Source organism: Emys orbicularis, chromosome 7, assembly GCF_028017835.1.
Source record: "Emys orbicularis isolate rEmyOrb1 chromosome 7, rEmyOrb1.hap1, whole genome shotgun sequence".
In the NCBI taxonomy this organism is placed as follows: Eukaryota; Metazoa; Chordata; order Testudines; family Emydidae; genus Emys; species Emys orbicularis.
Window position 1 is genome coordinate 53,768,391 of NC_088689.1, and position 17,739 is coordinate 53,786,129.

Consider the following 17,739-nt stretch of genomic DNA (forward strand, 5'->3'; position numbering starts at 1 on the left):
CAGCGAATGGTCCTGGGTTTTGGTCGCATTCAACCAACATTCAGTCTATATATTTCTGTGTTAGCCTCAGGAGAGTGATATCATTCATGGTCACCTGGTTTAAATAGGGGAATTTTTGTAAGGGAACAGTAAAAGGACCCCGTTCATGCTGGGCTGTTTGTGCTTGGCTAAAAGGGATCATCCCAAATAGCCACATGGAGGGATGGGGGGAGATGTGTGCTGAACATCCACCTGAAAACCACAGCCCCTCCTTTTAAATTTCAAACCCAACCGGCATTACTTGCTATGGGAAAGGAGGGTGCTGCAGTTTGAAAATATTCCCACATGTTATCAAGGCGTTAGAAGCCAAACCCTCGTACCCTTTAGCTTACCATGGCTGCCTGGAAACCAAATTCTGTTGCCCAGCCGTGCGTGATGTGTCACCATACCGGCAGGCGCTCAATATAAAAGGCAAAATGCAACCTTGTACCTAAAGCACATGTGCTGTCTGCTGTGAATTGCTTGATTCACTGTGAAAGAGTCTCCCTTTTGTTCTCAGAAATGTATCATCTTAAATTTTACTCTCCCTTTTTAGCCCCTGACAGGTGCAAATGTTTCTATGCTCCCCCTATCATCTCCATCCCTGAGGTTATTGCAGATTAGAAGGCGAAAAAAACGCACTCGCAATGACATATTTTCCGAGCTCATGCAGTCCTCCCGCACTGATAGGGCACGGCTGAATGCATGGAGGCATGTCCAAGAAAGTATTAAGGGACCGCGATGAGAAGAGGCAGGATGCAATGCTGAGGCTAATGGGGGAGCAAACGGACATGCTCAGGCATCTGGTGCAGCTGCGGGAAAGCCAACAAGAGCACAGACACCACTGCATCCACTGTACAACCACCTGCCCTCCTCCCCAAGTTCCATATCCTCCTCACCCAGACGCCCAAGAATGCGGGGGGGGGGGGAGAGGGGGAGGCTCCGGGCACCCAGCCACTGCACTTCAGAGGATGGCCCAAGCAACAGAAGGCTATCATTCAAACAGTTTTGATTTGTAGTGTGGCTACAATAAGCAATGTGGCCTTGTCTTCCCTCCTCCCATTCTCCCCCACCCCACCCTACCCTACCCGGGATACCTTATCAGTTATCTCCCTTTTTTTTTAATTAATAAAGAAAGAATGCATGGTTTCAAAACAATAGTGACTTTATTTCTTTTGCCAGCTGTGATTGAAGGGGGGAGGTTTTCAAAGCCTCTCTGATGCGCAGCAGACCTACCTATGCTCTTCTAATTGCCCTGGTGTCTGGCTGTTCAAAATTGGCAGCCAGGTGATTTGCCTCAACCTCCCCATAAACGTCTCCCCCTTACTCTCACAGATATTATGGAGCACACAGCAAGCAGTAATAACAATGGGAATATTGGTTACGCTGAGGTCTAACCTAGTCAACAAACAGCGCCAGTGAGCTTTTAAACATCCAAAGGCACATTCTACCACCATTCTGCACTTGCTCAGCCTATAGTTGAACTGCTCCTTACTACTGTCCAGGCTGCCTGTGTATGGGTTCATGAGCCATGAGAGCAAGGGGTAGGCTGGGACTCCAAGGATAACTATTGGCATTTCAACATCCCCAACAGTAATTTTCTGGTCTGGGAAGTAAATCCCTTCTTGCAGCTGCTCAAACAGCCCGGAGTTCCTAAAGATGCGAGCATCATGCACCTTTCCCGGCCATCCCACGTTGATGTCGGTGAAACGTCCCTTGTGATCCACCAGTGCTTGCAGCACCATTGAGAAGTACCCCTTGTGGTTTATGTACTGGTTGGCAAGGTGGTCTGGTACCAAGATAGGGATATGCATTCTGTCTACCACCCCACCACAGTTAGGGAAACCCATTGCAGCAAAGCCATCCACTATGACCTGTACATTTCCCAGAGTCACTACCCTTGATAGCAGAACGTCAATGATTGCATTGGCTATTTGAATCACAGCAGTCTTCACAGTAGATTTGCCCACTCCAAATTGATTCCTGACTGACCGGTAGCAGTCAGGCGTTGCAAGCTTCCACAGTGCTATCACCACTCACTTCTCAACAGTCAGGGCAGCTCTCATCTTGGTATTCCTGCGCTTCAGGGCGGGGGAAAGCAACTCGCACGAAATGATTGTCTGCAGTTGCTTTCACAGAGGGAGGGAGAGAGGGAGGGGAGAGTGACGACATGTACCCAAAACCACCTGCGACAATGTTTTTGCCCCATCAGGCGTTGGGAGCTTAACCCATAATTCCAATGGGCAGAGGAGACTGCAGGAACTGTGGGATAGCTTCCCATAGTTCACTGCTCCATGAGTCGATGCTAGCCATGGTAGTGAGGATGTACTCCGCCGACTTAATGCGCTTAGTGGGGGCATACACAATCGACCGTATAAAATTGATTTCTAAAAATCAACTTCTATAAAATCGACCTAATTTCGTAGTGTAGACAACCCTGAAGCACTAAAGCTGTAGCGCTGTACGTGAAGACAAGTCCTGAGTGCTACCAAGTATCCCTTTCTGCCCAGGAGCTAAGTATACTGTCTCTGTAGGACTTCCAACTCTGATTAATCCAGACTGTGCAACCCGGAATCAAACCCAGATCGCCTACATTGAAGTGCAGAACACTGATTACTTGGTTACCAAGCTGGTCTGTCCTTTTTAGTTTGACCCACAGAACCACAACCACATTGTCAAGGCAGATTGATGTCATAGTGCTATGCTTCATTCCTATTTTGAAGCAATTGCAGTAGTTATGTGTCAGTAAAAGAAATATCCACAAAAGTGAAGGTGATGGTATGCTGTCCGTTTCTTTCTGTCACTACTCTGAGGATCTTTGTTAATATTGAAGAACTGTTGTAGCATGGAATGGAAAGGTTATCATCATGCATGTCTTGTCCTTTAAAAGGAACCACTGGAATGCTGGTCCTCCATTTTTCTTACAGCGTGAGTCTACTCTGAAATATTACTATGTAAATATGGTGCCTTTCACCAGCAGATCTGCTCCTTCCGTTTAGTCACACTCTTATGTGCTTACTTAAGTGACAAAAACATATATATTATACTACATATTACTTCTATTAGTACTGCAGAGCCCATATCTGTGGAACAGGAAGCTGAATTCTATTCTTATTCTCACTGTCAACAATATTTTTAACAAAGTTGCAGAAATTTTATCACTGGTGATGTATTAGCTAGAATTATTTATAGTGCACATCTAATCCTCTATATACCTATTCTGGCTAGCTTTCTGGAATCTTAATATGGTTTGTTCTGTTATTAGTTCCAGTGAGCTGTAAAATGTAAAGAATTCCAAAATCTGATTGTTTTATGAAAAAAAAGTCCCTGTTTTCTGTATACGTTGCCTAACAATGTTTCCAGAAGCAACCATGTTGTTTTCCATTACTGCTTATCACAAATAAATTCTTATCCTATTCTTTTTAATGCTGCTTTTATGCAAAAGACTAAGAACCTTTTTATCCTCTTTTCCAAATCATATACACCCTTTAGCCTGAAGTCATATCTAAATAGGTACTTTCCTATGGAAAAAGGGAACTCAAAAGAGCATTCCAGGTCTTGGCTCACCTATCCATATTCACTCATATAATTTCCATTGTTTTCTTTATCACAGTCATTTTCATGCAGCAAGAATCCCACAGGCCTTTTCTGCTTCATCTAAGCAAGGCATTCGTAATTTCATATTACTGCCAGTTTAAATCCCCTTCAATGGCACCATCAGCCACTGTATCTTAGAAGCAAAATGATTTCCCTACCATCCCCTACAAATGTGATAGATTGTATTTGCAACATCACACGTTTGCTGCAAACTCCAGGAAGATGATGCTGTGAAGAGGAAGACAGGCCATCAGACCAAGCTTGTTTACACTTGTTACCTCAAGCGTCCACACAAATTTCAATTTGCAGCTAACTATCAAAACCCACTGGATACAGAAATGTACCGTAAAAGGCAATTGATGTAGCTACCTGAACAATCAGTAATACCCCATGGCTCTACTCCTGCAGTCTCAGGCATGAGGAAATAGGAAATTAAGAAATTAGCATTAGAGTAGCATGCAGGATCGGAAGAAAAGTAACACTGAGATGAAAACAAGGTGATAGACTTGTTTCCTTTGGGCTTTCTGAGCTCTGCAACACTGCTAATTTTTCCTCTTTATCTATTTGGGATGGGGGTAGGGCATTCTTCTGTCTGCAGAAACTCCCTTTCATATCATGAAAATTTCCAGAGGAAAACAAAAAAAGTGTTTCACTTTTCTTATCTCAGGGGGGAAAAAAATCAAATTTTAGTTCCTCTTTCACTTGTCTGCTAAGACCGCCACAAATTGAGGATACCACAAATGCCTAATAAAATCCAAAGACTTAATGAAATGCATTTTGGGGGCCTATCTACATTATCTATACCACACCCATTGCTGTGGAATCTGAAAGCAATAATGCCATGAACTGTTAGTTGGAAAGCATGAAATTCTGAACTAAGGACTTACCAGTTCATGAATGAAAACTTATCTAAATATTGTGTTTCGAAATGTACATTTTGCACCTGAAATTTTTTTAAGTCCGCCATACACATATGCATTCTGTAAGTCATTTGGGATCTTGCTTCTTTTAAAACGTGTTTGTCCACATGAACAGAAGCTTCTGTTTAGCTTCAGGTGGAATACACAGGGAACCCTTCTCTTGTACCAAGTAACAAACTTTATACACAAATAGGCAGGAAGCAGAAATATGGAATCAGAACAGGGATATTTCCATAATGCAGTAAAGGTAAAACATCCTTTTTACAGAGAGACTAAGATTCATCCAGATTTACTATTTTTAAAGTTCTATATGGATAACCTTTAGTTTCCTTCCAAGCATTAATCAAAGGGAACTTGCTACCCAGAAATACAATGTTGCACACTAGAAGACTGACCCTGCTTCAGACCCATGGGCAGGTTCAGAGCTGCCAGCAAAGCCAGAAGTCCAGCCAGAGAAGAGGCCAATGAAGAGACCAACTGGAAGACAAGCTGACACCCACATGCCACTGCTTCAAAAATTCATTCCCAAGCTTGGCATCAGAGATCTGCAGCTGCCAAATTCACCCTGGGAGTGTCCCAGCAGTCAGCTCCAAAGATGGAGACAGACAGAGATGGAGGGCAAATTGGAACACACAGAACCCTGCCAGTGACAGAAACATGCACTGCCTAATGAGTAATACTGTTGTTTTTGTGCACACCACTATTCTCTGAAGTTGTTTATCTATCCCCAAAGCCCAGGTTGTGCCAAAAGTGATGTTGCATGTGCGTGACTCTAAAGCAAGGTGGCATCTATCTGTGCTCTTCAAAAAGAGGAGAGGTGATGACTGATGTGTTACTTAATGTACAGTAGTATGCTTAGAGGGATGCTGTCAAGGTTGGGAAACTGACAATCTGACCTACCTATTTTATTTTCTTAGATCAGTTTTCAAAGCCCAGCTGATACGTTGTGCGTGCATGTGTTTTAAATAAATGCTTCATTGCTCTTGGAGAACAAAATCACAGCCAGCAGCCTGACACTCATGAGAAACCCTACAATAAAATAAGAGCTGCAGTTGCATGCCGTGTAAGAAGAAAAACTTCCATTAAAGACTCAAATGTCAGTTTCAAACAGCTATTTATTATGAGTTAAATGAAAGAAAATATAAAAGTATCATAGAACCATAGCAAACAGACCCTTATTAGGGTAACTAGTCAACCCCCCTGACAGTGTAGGATTTTTTTTTTTTTTACACTGTTATCTAGGTTTTTGGCCATTCAGGTTTTACACATCACAAATGATGGGTGCTTCCAGCAATTCCTTTGGGAGATGATTCCACAATTTAATAGATCTCATGGTCAGGACATTGTTACTGATATACAGTTTCTATATTCATTTACATACCTTCTTTCATACCTTACACTCAGCTATACCTCTGAAAGAATTCTTCTCCCTCCTTATGGTTTATATCTGTCTAATATCAAGTGTTCTTCAACCATTTATAGTTATTTCTTTTGCAGACCAAACATCTGTCTGTAACAAAAGTTGAACTGTAGCCACAGGGGCACAAATTAAACTACATTTTAAATGTAAATCTCATCCCTAGGGGACTACCGCGTGTGTCACTAAATGTTTCAAGAATCTGGCATGATTAACACACACTGATCAGAGAAGGAGTCAATCTAGTAGAGGATGTTTGGAAATCAGAACTAAAGTGTATTGGTAGAGCTGAGGGATGGAGAGGAGAGGAGAAATAATACTGAAATAGCAGAGCAGAGGAGGGGGGAAACATTGGTGTTTTACATTGTGTTGTATATAAACATGAGCTATAGTTTAGATTTGAATTGTGTTGACAGGAAGGGCTTGGGTGGTGGCATCTGCCTGCACTATGTTTGCTACTAGCAAGTGCTCTCAGTCTTTTAACGAAGTACTAAACAAAGAACAAAGTAAAACAAAAATATTAAAAATTGTGACAAAGGTCCATGGCCTCTTTTGGTCCAGATGAGCTGGACTGAGTGGAGGGGCAATGATGCCTTTATATTATCTTTGAGTTCCTCTGATCTTCAGCATCTGGCTTCCAGGCTGCTCTAACTCACAGCTGCCGGCAAAATCCCACAATGGGCCATTGTGGCATCTGGGGTGTTGCCGGAGTGCAGTGCATTCAAGTCATGCCCCTTCTCCCCTAACATGCCCCTAGCTAAGCTGCTAGCTGTGATAGGAGGAAAGTAAAGCTATTGAGGGAATCCCGAGCTGGCCACTGAGGCCAATTTAAGACCGCTTTTCACCCTCCAAGTGCTGCAAAGTAGCCCCACTAGGCCAAGGGTCTGGCCCAAAGCCTCTACATAAAGTCTTTGTGAGAAGACATGTGAAATGTGTGTTTGTAACTTAATGTACATTTTCATAGAGGCCTCTGGTACGGTAAATTAATGCTTTAATTCTGCAAACATTTACTATCAGCTGTAGTGCTTAATAATGTGATGAATAGCTCAACTGACAACAATGGGACTCCTCTGCCTAGTGAAGTGACTCATACGAATGCTTGAAGGATTGGGCCCTTCGAGAGCAAATGGGACACTGCAAATTATATTTCACAGGTTAAACTGGTCTGCAAGGTCCAATTACAGCAGTTCCCTCACAGTAACTCCTAAAAAGAATACAACGTGTAAGCAAAGTGTGAATGCTGAAGGAGCAGCCCATTAACTGATACCTGGTAACATGTTCAACAGTCAGGTCTGTGAAGGACAAAGTTACCCTTACACATGGAGAGGCAAGCAGTTGTTTGAAGAACCTGCCCTCCTACGCCTTCTGACATATCCTCTCCAAAAACATCCAAACAACGTCTGGAACATTGCTAAAGTAAAGAAGTGGGACTCTGATGACACTAAGGAATAACCGTAATATTCTGGCATTGCTGTATTGAGTCCCATTAGTTTTAAGCTTGCTGTATATTTAGAGTCAAGTCAAGTAATGTTAGATGCCCCAGGCCTTTATAACACGCTTGAATCCAAACAGGGCCTCAGAAAGGTTGAACTAAGTTATCAGCTGTATAAATAATAAATGTGATCAACAACAAATAAAATAAAAATGGAATCATAACAGAGAAAATTATCTGAATCACAAATCAAGGGCAAAGAGACATTTTCAAAACTCATGTAAAGCAAAAGGAAGAGGTTGGGAGGAGGAACTAGACAAAGTATTTCCAAACTCAGAATCTAAAACAATATGTAATATAGTTCAAGCTGTGTAACAGTGGCAGTCTTGTTGCATAAAAGTACCAGGGAGGTGGATATATTGGGAATACGTTAGACCAACAAGAATATTTGGCATGTAAATACCACTTTTCATTCATAAATATCCAAGCACTTCACAAAGGTGGTTAAGTATTATCTTTCCAGATGAGAGTCAGAGACAAAGAAGACAGACAGGCTAGATATGGCTGATGCTTAAAAGGGGTACAGGATGTTGGCTGACAGTGTTAACACAGGTCACCAAGAAATAAGAATGAGAAACGCATATAGACAGAAAATGATTTCTGGACTAATGCTATCCTCCCTCTAATGTCAAATGAAGCCTCCAAGACTGGCAATTTTAGAAAGGACTTTCTCCATTCTAAACAGAAATACAATGGAGTTTATTAAAGTAATGTTTCTTGGCTAGGAATAAGACCATGAGCAAAATGTTGCCAAGCATGCTGACAGAGTAAAACAGGACTTCCATAAAAGGTTCTGAATAAATGAGTTTTTGCATGAGTTTGCAGAATGGTCTGATCTTTCATGGCTCATCAGACTCCAAGCCAGGATGATCACCTCCTAAAAAACAACTTCCTAGGAGGTAGTACTAAAAATACTAATAACTGAGATGCTCCAAAAGGATTTTCATTAATTTAGTCAAGACAAAGTTAATAAGCCATGACCCAAATGTTTTTTCTTTATTAGGTTGTTTTAAATGTTATATTCACGTTTTATATATATATATATATATATATATACACACACACACATGTTAAATAAATTTAGAAGCTGGCAGATATTAGTTTCCTTTTACAAAGTCATTAAAAGAAAATAAAAAACCAGCCATGGCTGGTAACAAACCTTGACAGGGAATGTTTTGGAATACAAAATAATACAAGTGGGTCTGGCGTAACACAAGATACTAAATCTATTTCCTACCCAAAAAAGAAAATAGAAAATGTAGAATACTTGAAATTAAGGGACCATTAACAATGTGTTATTCATATTTATGAAATGATTACTAGATGCGTCTCCACAAGGTGTGCTATGATGCGTGTTTCTTCAAAGTACCTGATAGAACTGGAGTTATACAATAAGTAAACTAAAGCTGGATAAAAAATTCCATGATCAAAATCTGTGTAAGTGTAATAGTAATGTAAAATACACAGGGATTTGGATGGTTTGAGGGATTGATAATGGGGCACAGAGCATTTTATCCCGATCTCACAATTTACTCTTTGGAAACTCTCCAGTGGTCTTGAAAAAAAACAAACCCTGGTGGTTTCTGAGTTAACTTCCTAGTAGCTAACTGTCCATAGCACAAGAAACACCACAACACTTGGCTCCCCTATTGATCTTTTGAGCAGAGGATGAAAGATTGAATGGGCATGGAGATTTAATTACGGTTTCATTTGAAGGGATGTTTTCTCATGTGGGGTATGACACACGTTGGAAGGCAGGATAATACTTCCTTGGAAATTTTGTTAATTGAAGAGACTATCATCCCTTGGATCATTTCCCTTTTAAATTTGATACAAGCCTTTGCATTTTCACCAAAATGAGGTAGGACTGGGTTGATTTTTCAGTTTGCTGTCAGTTCCAAAAACTGAAAAGAAAAAACCCAAACCACAATTGAAAATGCCTCCCAAAAATTAATTAATCAAAGAAGCTGACCAAAATTTTATTTCAGGTTGAACAAAATGTATCATTTTGGAGCACTTTTTCAAATAAAAGCAAAGGAAATGAAGGGCTAGATTCATAAAAATCAGGAGGAAGAAGAGGTGGTGATGTTCACCTTATCACTTTGTAGCCCTGTGATTAAGGGCACTCACCTGGGGATGTGGGAGATCCAGATTCAATTTCTCCCTTTGCCTGACAAGGAGCAGGGATTTGAAATTGCATCTCCCATGCTGCAGAAGTGTGCGCTAACCACTGCACTATGGGATATTCTGGTGTTGGTCTTTCTCAATTTCCACTGTTGAAGCTGTTCCACTTTGTTCCACCATCACCTCTTCCTTCACTGCCTCCATTTTGTGAATGTCACTTAAGTCCTCAAAAGAATTTTTGGCTGAAACTATTCAGCAAATTTGTGTCAAATTCACAAATAGTTTTGGGTTGACGAAACTGCATTTTTTCAGTGAATAACCTCCCACCCCTCTAATTAGTGGCCAGGCTTTCTCCCTCCTTAAAGATGATCATCCCTCATGTGATTCATTAATCTGGGTGATTTATGCAAAATTAGCTTGGTCTGCATGCAAATAAGATCTCAGAAACATCTTGTATGTTACCAAGGACCACACTGGGCTAATTTACTATCTAAAATCTATAACTGGATTTCTGGGCATCCTGTATGCTCACAGATTGCTCATCTCTAGAAATGCTGAGTACTGTAGCTGTTTTCACACCTGAGAGACCAATTTTTCAAGGAGTCAGGAGACTACTTAACAGACACCTGTAGCTTTATTGTCAATACAGTTTAGAATTATGGAGCTAGGTTATGCACGCTAGCAAACATATTACTGTCTTGACACATGATAACTCAGAAGAAGTCTGTCAGAGGAGTCCTTCAGACTAGTCTCTGAAATAGATTTGTGCATAAGCAGATGGGCAATAATATTCAAAATCCTGCCATGATGTAAAATTGTCCCCCAATTAAGTCATCTGCTGGTGCAACCTAGAATATGCTCAGATTCCCTGAAGTAAGCAGCCTGTGTTCTGATTCCAGGCAGCCTGGATTTACCCATCTTGGAGGTTACTAACACAGAACAAAACTTCTCATTTCTATGCTTGGTAGTTATGCACATTTTCTTGGAGAAGTAAGACAATATAAGGGGTAGTTAATGTTTGTGGAAGTGGCACCTCTCAAACTCTTTCACAGTAATGAATTTTGATAAAGTTTTAATTTGATTTGAAAGGGACACTTTCAAGTTTTCCAGTATATAGCTCAAAATCTCACCAACCGTTCATTATTACTATTTGCTTATAAAATCCATCTAATTTGTTGTGGGCTGCCTTTTTATACTATTTTCTTTTTTTAAAAATTAGTATTGTTTTTCTTATACAACAATAAAATCTGACAGCAGTCCTGCACTTGAGACTTGACCTTCAGTAAGAAATCAGGGTGCCTTCAAAATAGAAATAGCTTGCAAAAATTGCAAAATTTCAGGTTAATAAAATGAGTAAATATTGAATTTGAGAAAATTATGAAAAAACTTGACAGGGTCCTTTTAATTAAAAAGGAATACTGATGCAGTAAACGTGAATAGAAAGCTCAGTTCTAAGGCTTCAAAACGATTTACTGCAGTAAGAAATCTTTACTTTAAAATCCATACTGTCTGAATCTACTTGCCAACTACACCACTATAATGCAGCTCTATTTCTATACAGTATCTGACTATATGATGCACAGTATTCAAACATACAGTGCCTGGAGTTGCAAAAAGTACATTACCCACACAGGGCCAATATCTGCTATCAGTGACACTTGTTACAGCTGGTACCCTCATTGGGTGGATAGTATTAACATGGCCAAGGATAATCCCATTTACTTCATGAGGCTTTGGATCAGGTTCTGAATGAACATGGACTATGAACTACCCTTTCAATCACATTGGTATTCTCCTGCCCCACCCCATCAAGTCAGTGTTCTAGCACATTGGCTGGGTAGTGTAGGAGGCACCTTGTTCTGCAACTGCCTTTGCTTCACCTACCTTGTGAAAAAATAAAGGTTTTCAGTTCTATCCAGCATCTTTCATCAGTACTATGGATGCAATTTTTAAAAATGCCTCAGTGACTTAGGAGCACAAGTCTCCCTAGATCTTCATCATATAGTTCATTCAGATATTCTCTATTCACTTTTTACTTTCACTTAATTCACTAAAAGGTTGCTTTGATGTTGCACCTTATTTTGAGGAATCTTGGCATCTGGAATAGATATCTTGCCAATAAGAGAGATCTTCCAACAGGGCTTGAGATGTTGGTTTCAATAGCCTAGACTGTTACAAAATGGCACTAATATCAGTAGTGCATTTCTCGTAGGCCAAATAGCCATCAGATGTTAGTGATGTCCAGTCACTGCTGATATGGAACACATAGAATCAGATACTTGGAAGTGAAAAGCTCTATATCCCAATACATAACTTAACTCTGCAGTCCTCACAAATTAATCCTTTCACATGAAATGGCTAATAGGCATAAATGCAGTATTTAGGCAAAATTGGAATTGCATAACAACAAAACATGATACTATATCATCTATATATCTATATCTATATTTATATACACAGAGAGGTTATGGGATGAAATGCCCCAAATCAACTAAGAGTCAATATAACTGCCTGCTAATACTTTATGCAGACAATGTCAGATCTAAAGCACTCAGGCCCAGGAAAGGAAGGAAACTAGATAATTAAGGTTAGTCAGGAACTATCCCACTCAATTTCAGCATGCTGAGATTTAAGGTATTCATTTTACTTCTTCCTTCCTTTGTTTCCTGTGAAGCTTCACAATCACACACACAACTATCTCATGTCATGTTCCTAAGGACCTTCGTACGCACCAACACTTTACTGACCTGCAGCATCTGCAGATAGCCTTCTTGTGGATCACAGAGCAATGAAGATATTCTATGATTATTTCTCATGCATCTCTGATTGTTGTCTCTTGACAGAGGGAAGATTTGCCGGATAACCGTCATCCTCCCGAGAGCACTGTGTACCAGTTCTAATATTTCATTATCACTGATTTCCTGCGAAGAGAAACACAGTCCTTTTAAACAAAACAACACACATATTTCTTGTATTCCTGCCATTATTTGATCAAATATTCTAAACAGAAAATGACCCTGAATTTTTTTAATAGACTCAATCCAGGACAAATGATCCTATTTTGTGTATGTTAATGGGAATGTTTTATATGCATCATTTAAAACAGACTAGAACTCAGCATTATACAGCACCTTTTATGCCCAAGCTATCTTGGCTCTTTTTATACATTAGCTACTTAGCTTATCATAGCAAAATAATGAGATGGTTAAAATAGCTTGGTTAAACAAGGACCAATAAGTGCTTTCATCCAAAGTCTAAACCGCATTCAAGCAGAAAGTAAGTTGGTTAAAATTTTTAGGTCATTTTTTTTTTAAGAGCATGTCATTTTGTGCCTCATCACATCCTGATCCTGCTGGGGACCAAAAGCATAAGTGGCAAAACAACATATGAAAGGCTGTTCTTACAATAATCCTGGCCTGACCAAAATCTCATGAGAAAACCCACATTTTGTAAGATTGACAGTCCTATTTTGCAGACTAAAGGGTATGGAGAGTTCTGATAAGCATCTGAAATCTTTTGACAGTTTAACCACATTAGCAAAAGAAGTCAAGATTAGGTGAGGCTTTGTTAACACATGTAAACTAAACTTGACAGAGCCATGATGTTAACATGCATCTATGTTAAGGAAAACATCTTTTATCTTAATTAAGCTGGTTGAGATCAGCCTAAGACTACCCCTGCGTTTTTACTAAGGAAAAATGGTTGCCTTGACCTCTTTTCCTAATCTTGGACATTTTTCTGAATCAACCACCAAACCTTTTGGGTTCCCTTGTTAATAGCACCGTAATTGTGTAGACATTTGGAAGTGCATTACGCTACCAGTGATTTCTCTCAAAGCTTTGGATGTTAGAATGCATTTTTATTTTATTTTATCAGGATGTTAAGAATCTTCTCTTAGATTTCAACCAGAGATGTTCAAAAATAGGTGCCTAAAATTGGACTTCTAGGGCCATATTTAGGCAACTAAATAGGTGGCCTGATTTTTAAAAGTGCTAAGCCCCCGACAGCTACCTTTGAAGTCGAAAGGTAAATTTTGTTATTTTTTAGATACTTCATATAAGTGAAAGGGAGCTGCTGGGTGTCCAGCCCTCTTGAAAGTTAAATCATTTACTTAGGTGTCTAGATATGAATTTAGGCACCCATTTTTGAAAATCTTGGGCTGAATGTTTTTGACTTTTTCATTACAGAAAAACATCATCACAGATAATGAAAAACACTTAAAGATTTCGACAAAGAAAAGAAAAAATGCAGGATAGAAAGAAGACAAAGTAGTTGAAGGAAAAGAGAAAAGAAATGGACCATGTTAAGAAGAAAATCCAAAGTCATTTGGTCAACTTCCACCTCAACAGTCACCAGAGACAGACAAACAAAAAAAGATGGTAGGTTCAAGGGTGTAAGGTGAGTGACTTATGTCATGACACAGGCAACAGGTTTCATGGTGGTGAACTGACCGTCTTTTTTCTGATTCATAAGTCCTTTTATTAACACACTGATAGGCATTTATAGCCAGCTGCAACACCATGATATATTAAATGATGATATTCTATGTAATAGCAATTCTGTTTTGTGAGATTATGGACAATGTGAGCTGGAGACATTTAATTGCTCAGTGTATTTGTCATTTTTAATTGCTAGGTATACCCTTGGCTTCAGTTTATCAGCTAACGTGCAGGGTAATAATGAATGCTGTAGTATCTTCACTGTTACAGAAACATTTGGAAGAAAGAAAGTAAAGGAAGAGAGGAAGAAGGAAGGAACACCACCAATCTTGCCAGTCTTGGCTCCCATAGGAAACTGTTGAAGCTTTCACAGCTTTGCTTCATAATACTGAATTTGCTTAAATGTAGCACAGAAGATTTCAGAAGTTGCATTGCTACTAATGAGGTGCCATTGTTAGAACACTACCTTCTACAATGCTGCACATGTTCCAGTCTGAACGAGTGAAAAAATAGAGTATATGCTTTCTTTTGGGTGGTGCTAGTTTAAACAAAGTATATCCCACTTCAAAGTAAATGTACAAGTTGAGAGGAATGACAAGAGAAAGGCATCTAGTTGAAGAATGCCTTAAGAAAGAGGAAGAGATTAATTAATTTAGGGATGCACATGTTCCTGCACAGCATAATTTGGGTCAAAGATGAGGGTAAATAGCAGAGACCACAAACACAAACCACAGCCTAAGTTTCTTCTTCAAGCTTGGTTAGTACTAACGTTTCCCTGCCAGACCTTCAATGTCCTAGCTCCCTAAACCCCTTTAGCACAAAAAGATGCTTCTATTGCCTGTACGTTGCAGCTGAAGTTAACTGCACATGGTTTACATATTTTATATTAAAAACTATTTTTTGACTAGGGACATACAATGATTTTAAAATCCTGGGTTTAGTTCACTACTGAAATTGCTGTAGGGTGGCTATTTGTCAACTCCTGTTTCCTGTGAGGGATTCCCCCGAGGGAATGGCAAACCAATGGTACTGCCTATTACCTTCCTTTCAAATGGGACACAGAAGGGAACAGTTTTTAATTCTGGCTAGAGCTCCATAGAAGCTCCAGTAGTGGAATCTGAATGTCTGAATCAGCTCTTCTCCCAGGTGCTTTGGCCACACCTTCTCCACAGCTGGTCCAACCCAATTTCTAAGCTGCACAAACCAGCCCTGAGCCCCTCTTGGAGTGGGGTTTGCTGCTGTGCTTCCCCCATTCTGTCAAGGGGCCCTGCAGCTTGTGTTCTGTCAGCAGCAGTCAATCTGGCCCTCAATTTTTAACATGAAAGAAATAAGTATTTTGTTTTCATTTCACTTTTGCTCTCAAGCTGTGAGAGAAACGACCATGAGGCTATTATAATTACATGGTTTGGTAGACTAGAACGGCAGCTTTGGCTCATTTTAGTCCTTTTCTGCCAATTTCCAGTCTGTTTTAGGAATATTTTTTTTAAACTTTGCAGAAGGTGAATATCCTGATACTAATGACAGGCCAACTGGTGGGGGTAAAATACATAATATAGTCTCCCAGAAGTTGAATGGAGGGCTTTTGTGATTTGTTACTGAATTCAGGGAAGCTCCTGATGCCTTTACTGGAACCAGTGCTCAGGCACTCCACAGGTGTCCTGCAGGCACCAAAAGATCCTCCAGGCAGATTGCTTTATGCCTGGGGTTTCTCTTCTCTGTGGGAAGCCATACAGGGTGCCTAACCATTTGGTATGCTGGTCTGAGCAAGAAACATTTTCATGGGATACCTCTTGCCTCATCTTTTTTCTCATCAGTTATCCTTCTGGGGCAAGCCTCTTCACACACACACTCCAACGGAGTGAGGTTAAACAACAAGAAACTTTTTTTTAAAAAGAACAATTTAAATTAGCAAGAACTTTCAACTAACCTACACAGGAGGCAAAGGCTGGTTCAATGGCTGCACGAACTGATGAATAGACATTTAGGGGACAGGGTCTCATAACCTCAGGTCCAGAATACTTGATCTGAGACGCATGAGCATGTGCATGGCTTAATTACAGTGAATAAGTCTGAGACTCACTTAGCAGGACACGCTGTTCCTAAGGTGGGGATCTGCAGAGGAACTTCTTGGAGGAATGTTCAGCCATGACAGCTTTCACCCATCAATCACCCAAAGGATGAATATAGGCAAACACCACAGGAATGCAGGGGCAAGATTAGAAAGGCAAAGGCACAAAATGAGCTCAAACTAGCTACAGGAATAAAGGGAAACAAGCAGACTTTTTATCAATACATTAGAAGCAAGAGGAAGACCAAAGACAGGGTAGGCCCACTGCTTAGTGAAGAGGGAGAAACAGTAACAGGAAACTTGGAAATGGCAGAGATGCTTAATGACTTCTTTGTTTCGGTCTTCACCGAGAAGTCTGAAGGAATGCCTAACATAGTGAATGCTAATGGGAAGGGGGTAGGTTTAGCAGATAAAATAAAAAAAGAACAAGTTAAAAATCACTTAGAAAAGTTAGATGACTGCAAGTCACCAGGGCCTGATGAAATGCATCCTAGAATACTCAAGGAGCTAATAGAGGAGATATCTGAGCCTCTAGCTATTATCTTTGGAAAATCATGGGAGACGGGAGAGATTCCAGAAGACTGGAAAAGGGCAAATAAAGTGCCCATCTATAAAAAGGGAAATAAAAACAACCCAGGAAACTACAGACCAGTTAGTTTAACTTCTGTGCCAGGGAAGATAATGGAGCAAGTAATTAAGGAAATCATCTGCAAACACTTGGAAGGTGGTAAGGTGATAGGGAACAGCCAGCATGGATTTGTAAAGAACAAATCATGTCAAACCAATCTGATAGCTTTCTTTGAAGGATAACGAGCCTTGTGGATAAGGGTGAAGCTGTGGATGTGGTATACCTAGACTTTAGTAAGGCATTTGATACGGTGATATTCTTATCGATAAACTAGGCAAATACAATTAGATGGGGCTACTATAAGGTGGGTGCATAACTGGCTGGATAACCATACTCAGAGAGTTGTTATTAATGGTTCCCAATCCTGCTGGAAAGGCATAACGAGTGGGGTACCGCAGGGGTCTGTTTTGGGACCGGCTCTGTTCAATATCTTCATCAACGACTTAGATATTGGCATAGAAAGTACGCTTATTAAGTTTGCAGATGATACCAAACTGGGAGGGATTGCAACTGCTTTGGAGGACAGCATCATAATTCAAAATGATCTGGACAAATTGGAGAAATGGTCTGAGTTAAATAGGATGAAGTTTAACAAAGACAAATGCAAAGTGCTCCACTTAGAAAGGAACAATCAGTTTCACACATACAGAATGGGAAGAGACTGTCTAGGAAGGAGTACGGCAGAAAGGGATCTAGGGGTTATAGTGGACCACAAGCTAAATATGAGTCAACAGTGTGATGCTGTTGCAAAAAAAGCAAACATGATTCTGGGATGTATTAACAGGTGTGTTGTGAGCAAGACACGAGAAGTCATTCTTCCGCTCTACTCTGCTCTGGTTAGGCCTCAGCTGGAGTATTGTGTCCAGTTCTGGGCACCGCATTTCAAAAAAGATGTGGAGAAATTGGAAAGGGTCCAGAGAAGAGCAACAAGAATGATTAAAGGTCTTGAGAACATGACCTATGAAGGAAGGCTGAAAGAATTGGGTTTGTTTAGTTTGGAAAAGAGAAGACTGAGAGGGGACATGATAGCAGTTTT

The 17,739-nt window shown here is 40.2% G+C and overlaps 1 protein-coding gene across 1 annotated transcript in view; it reads right to left on the bottom strand.

The window, feature by feature from the left end:
- Positions 1-17,739, bottom strand: part of GRID1 (glutamate ionotropic receptor delta type subunit 1) — an 827,754-nt gene that overhangs the window by 168,279 nt on the left and 641,736 nt on the right. The window contains exon 6 of the mRNA XM_065407849.1: positions 12,316-12,489. Within this exon, the coding sequence (XP_065263921.1) occupies positions 12,316-12,489 (174 nt within the window). The remainder of the gene's footprint in view (positions 1-12,315; positions 12,490-17,739) is intronic.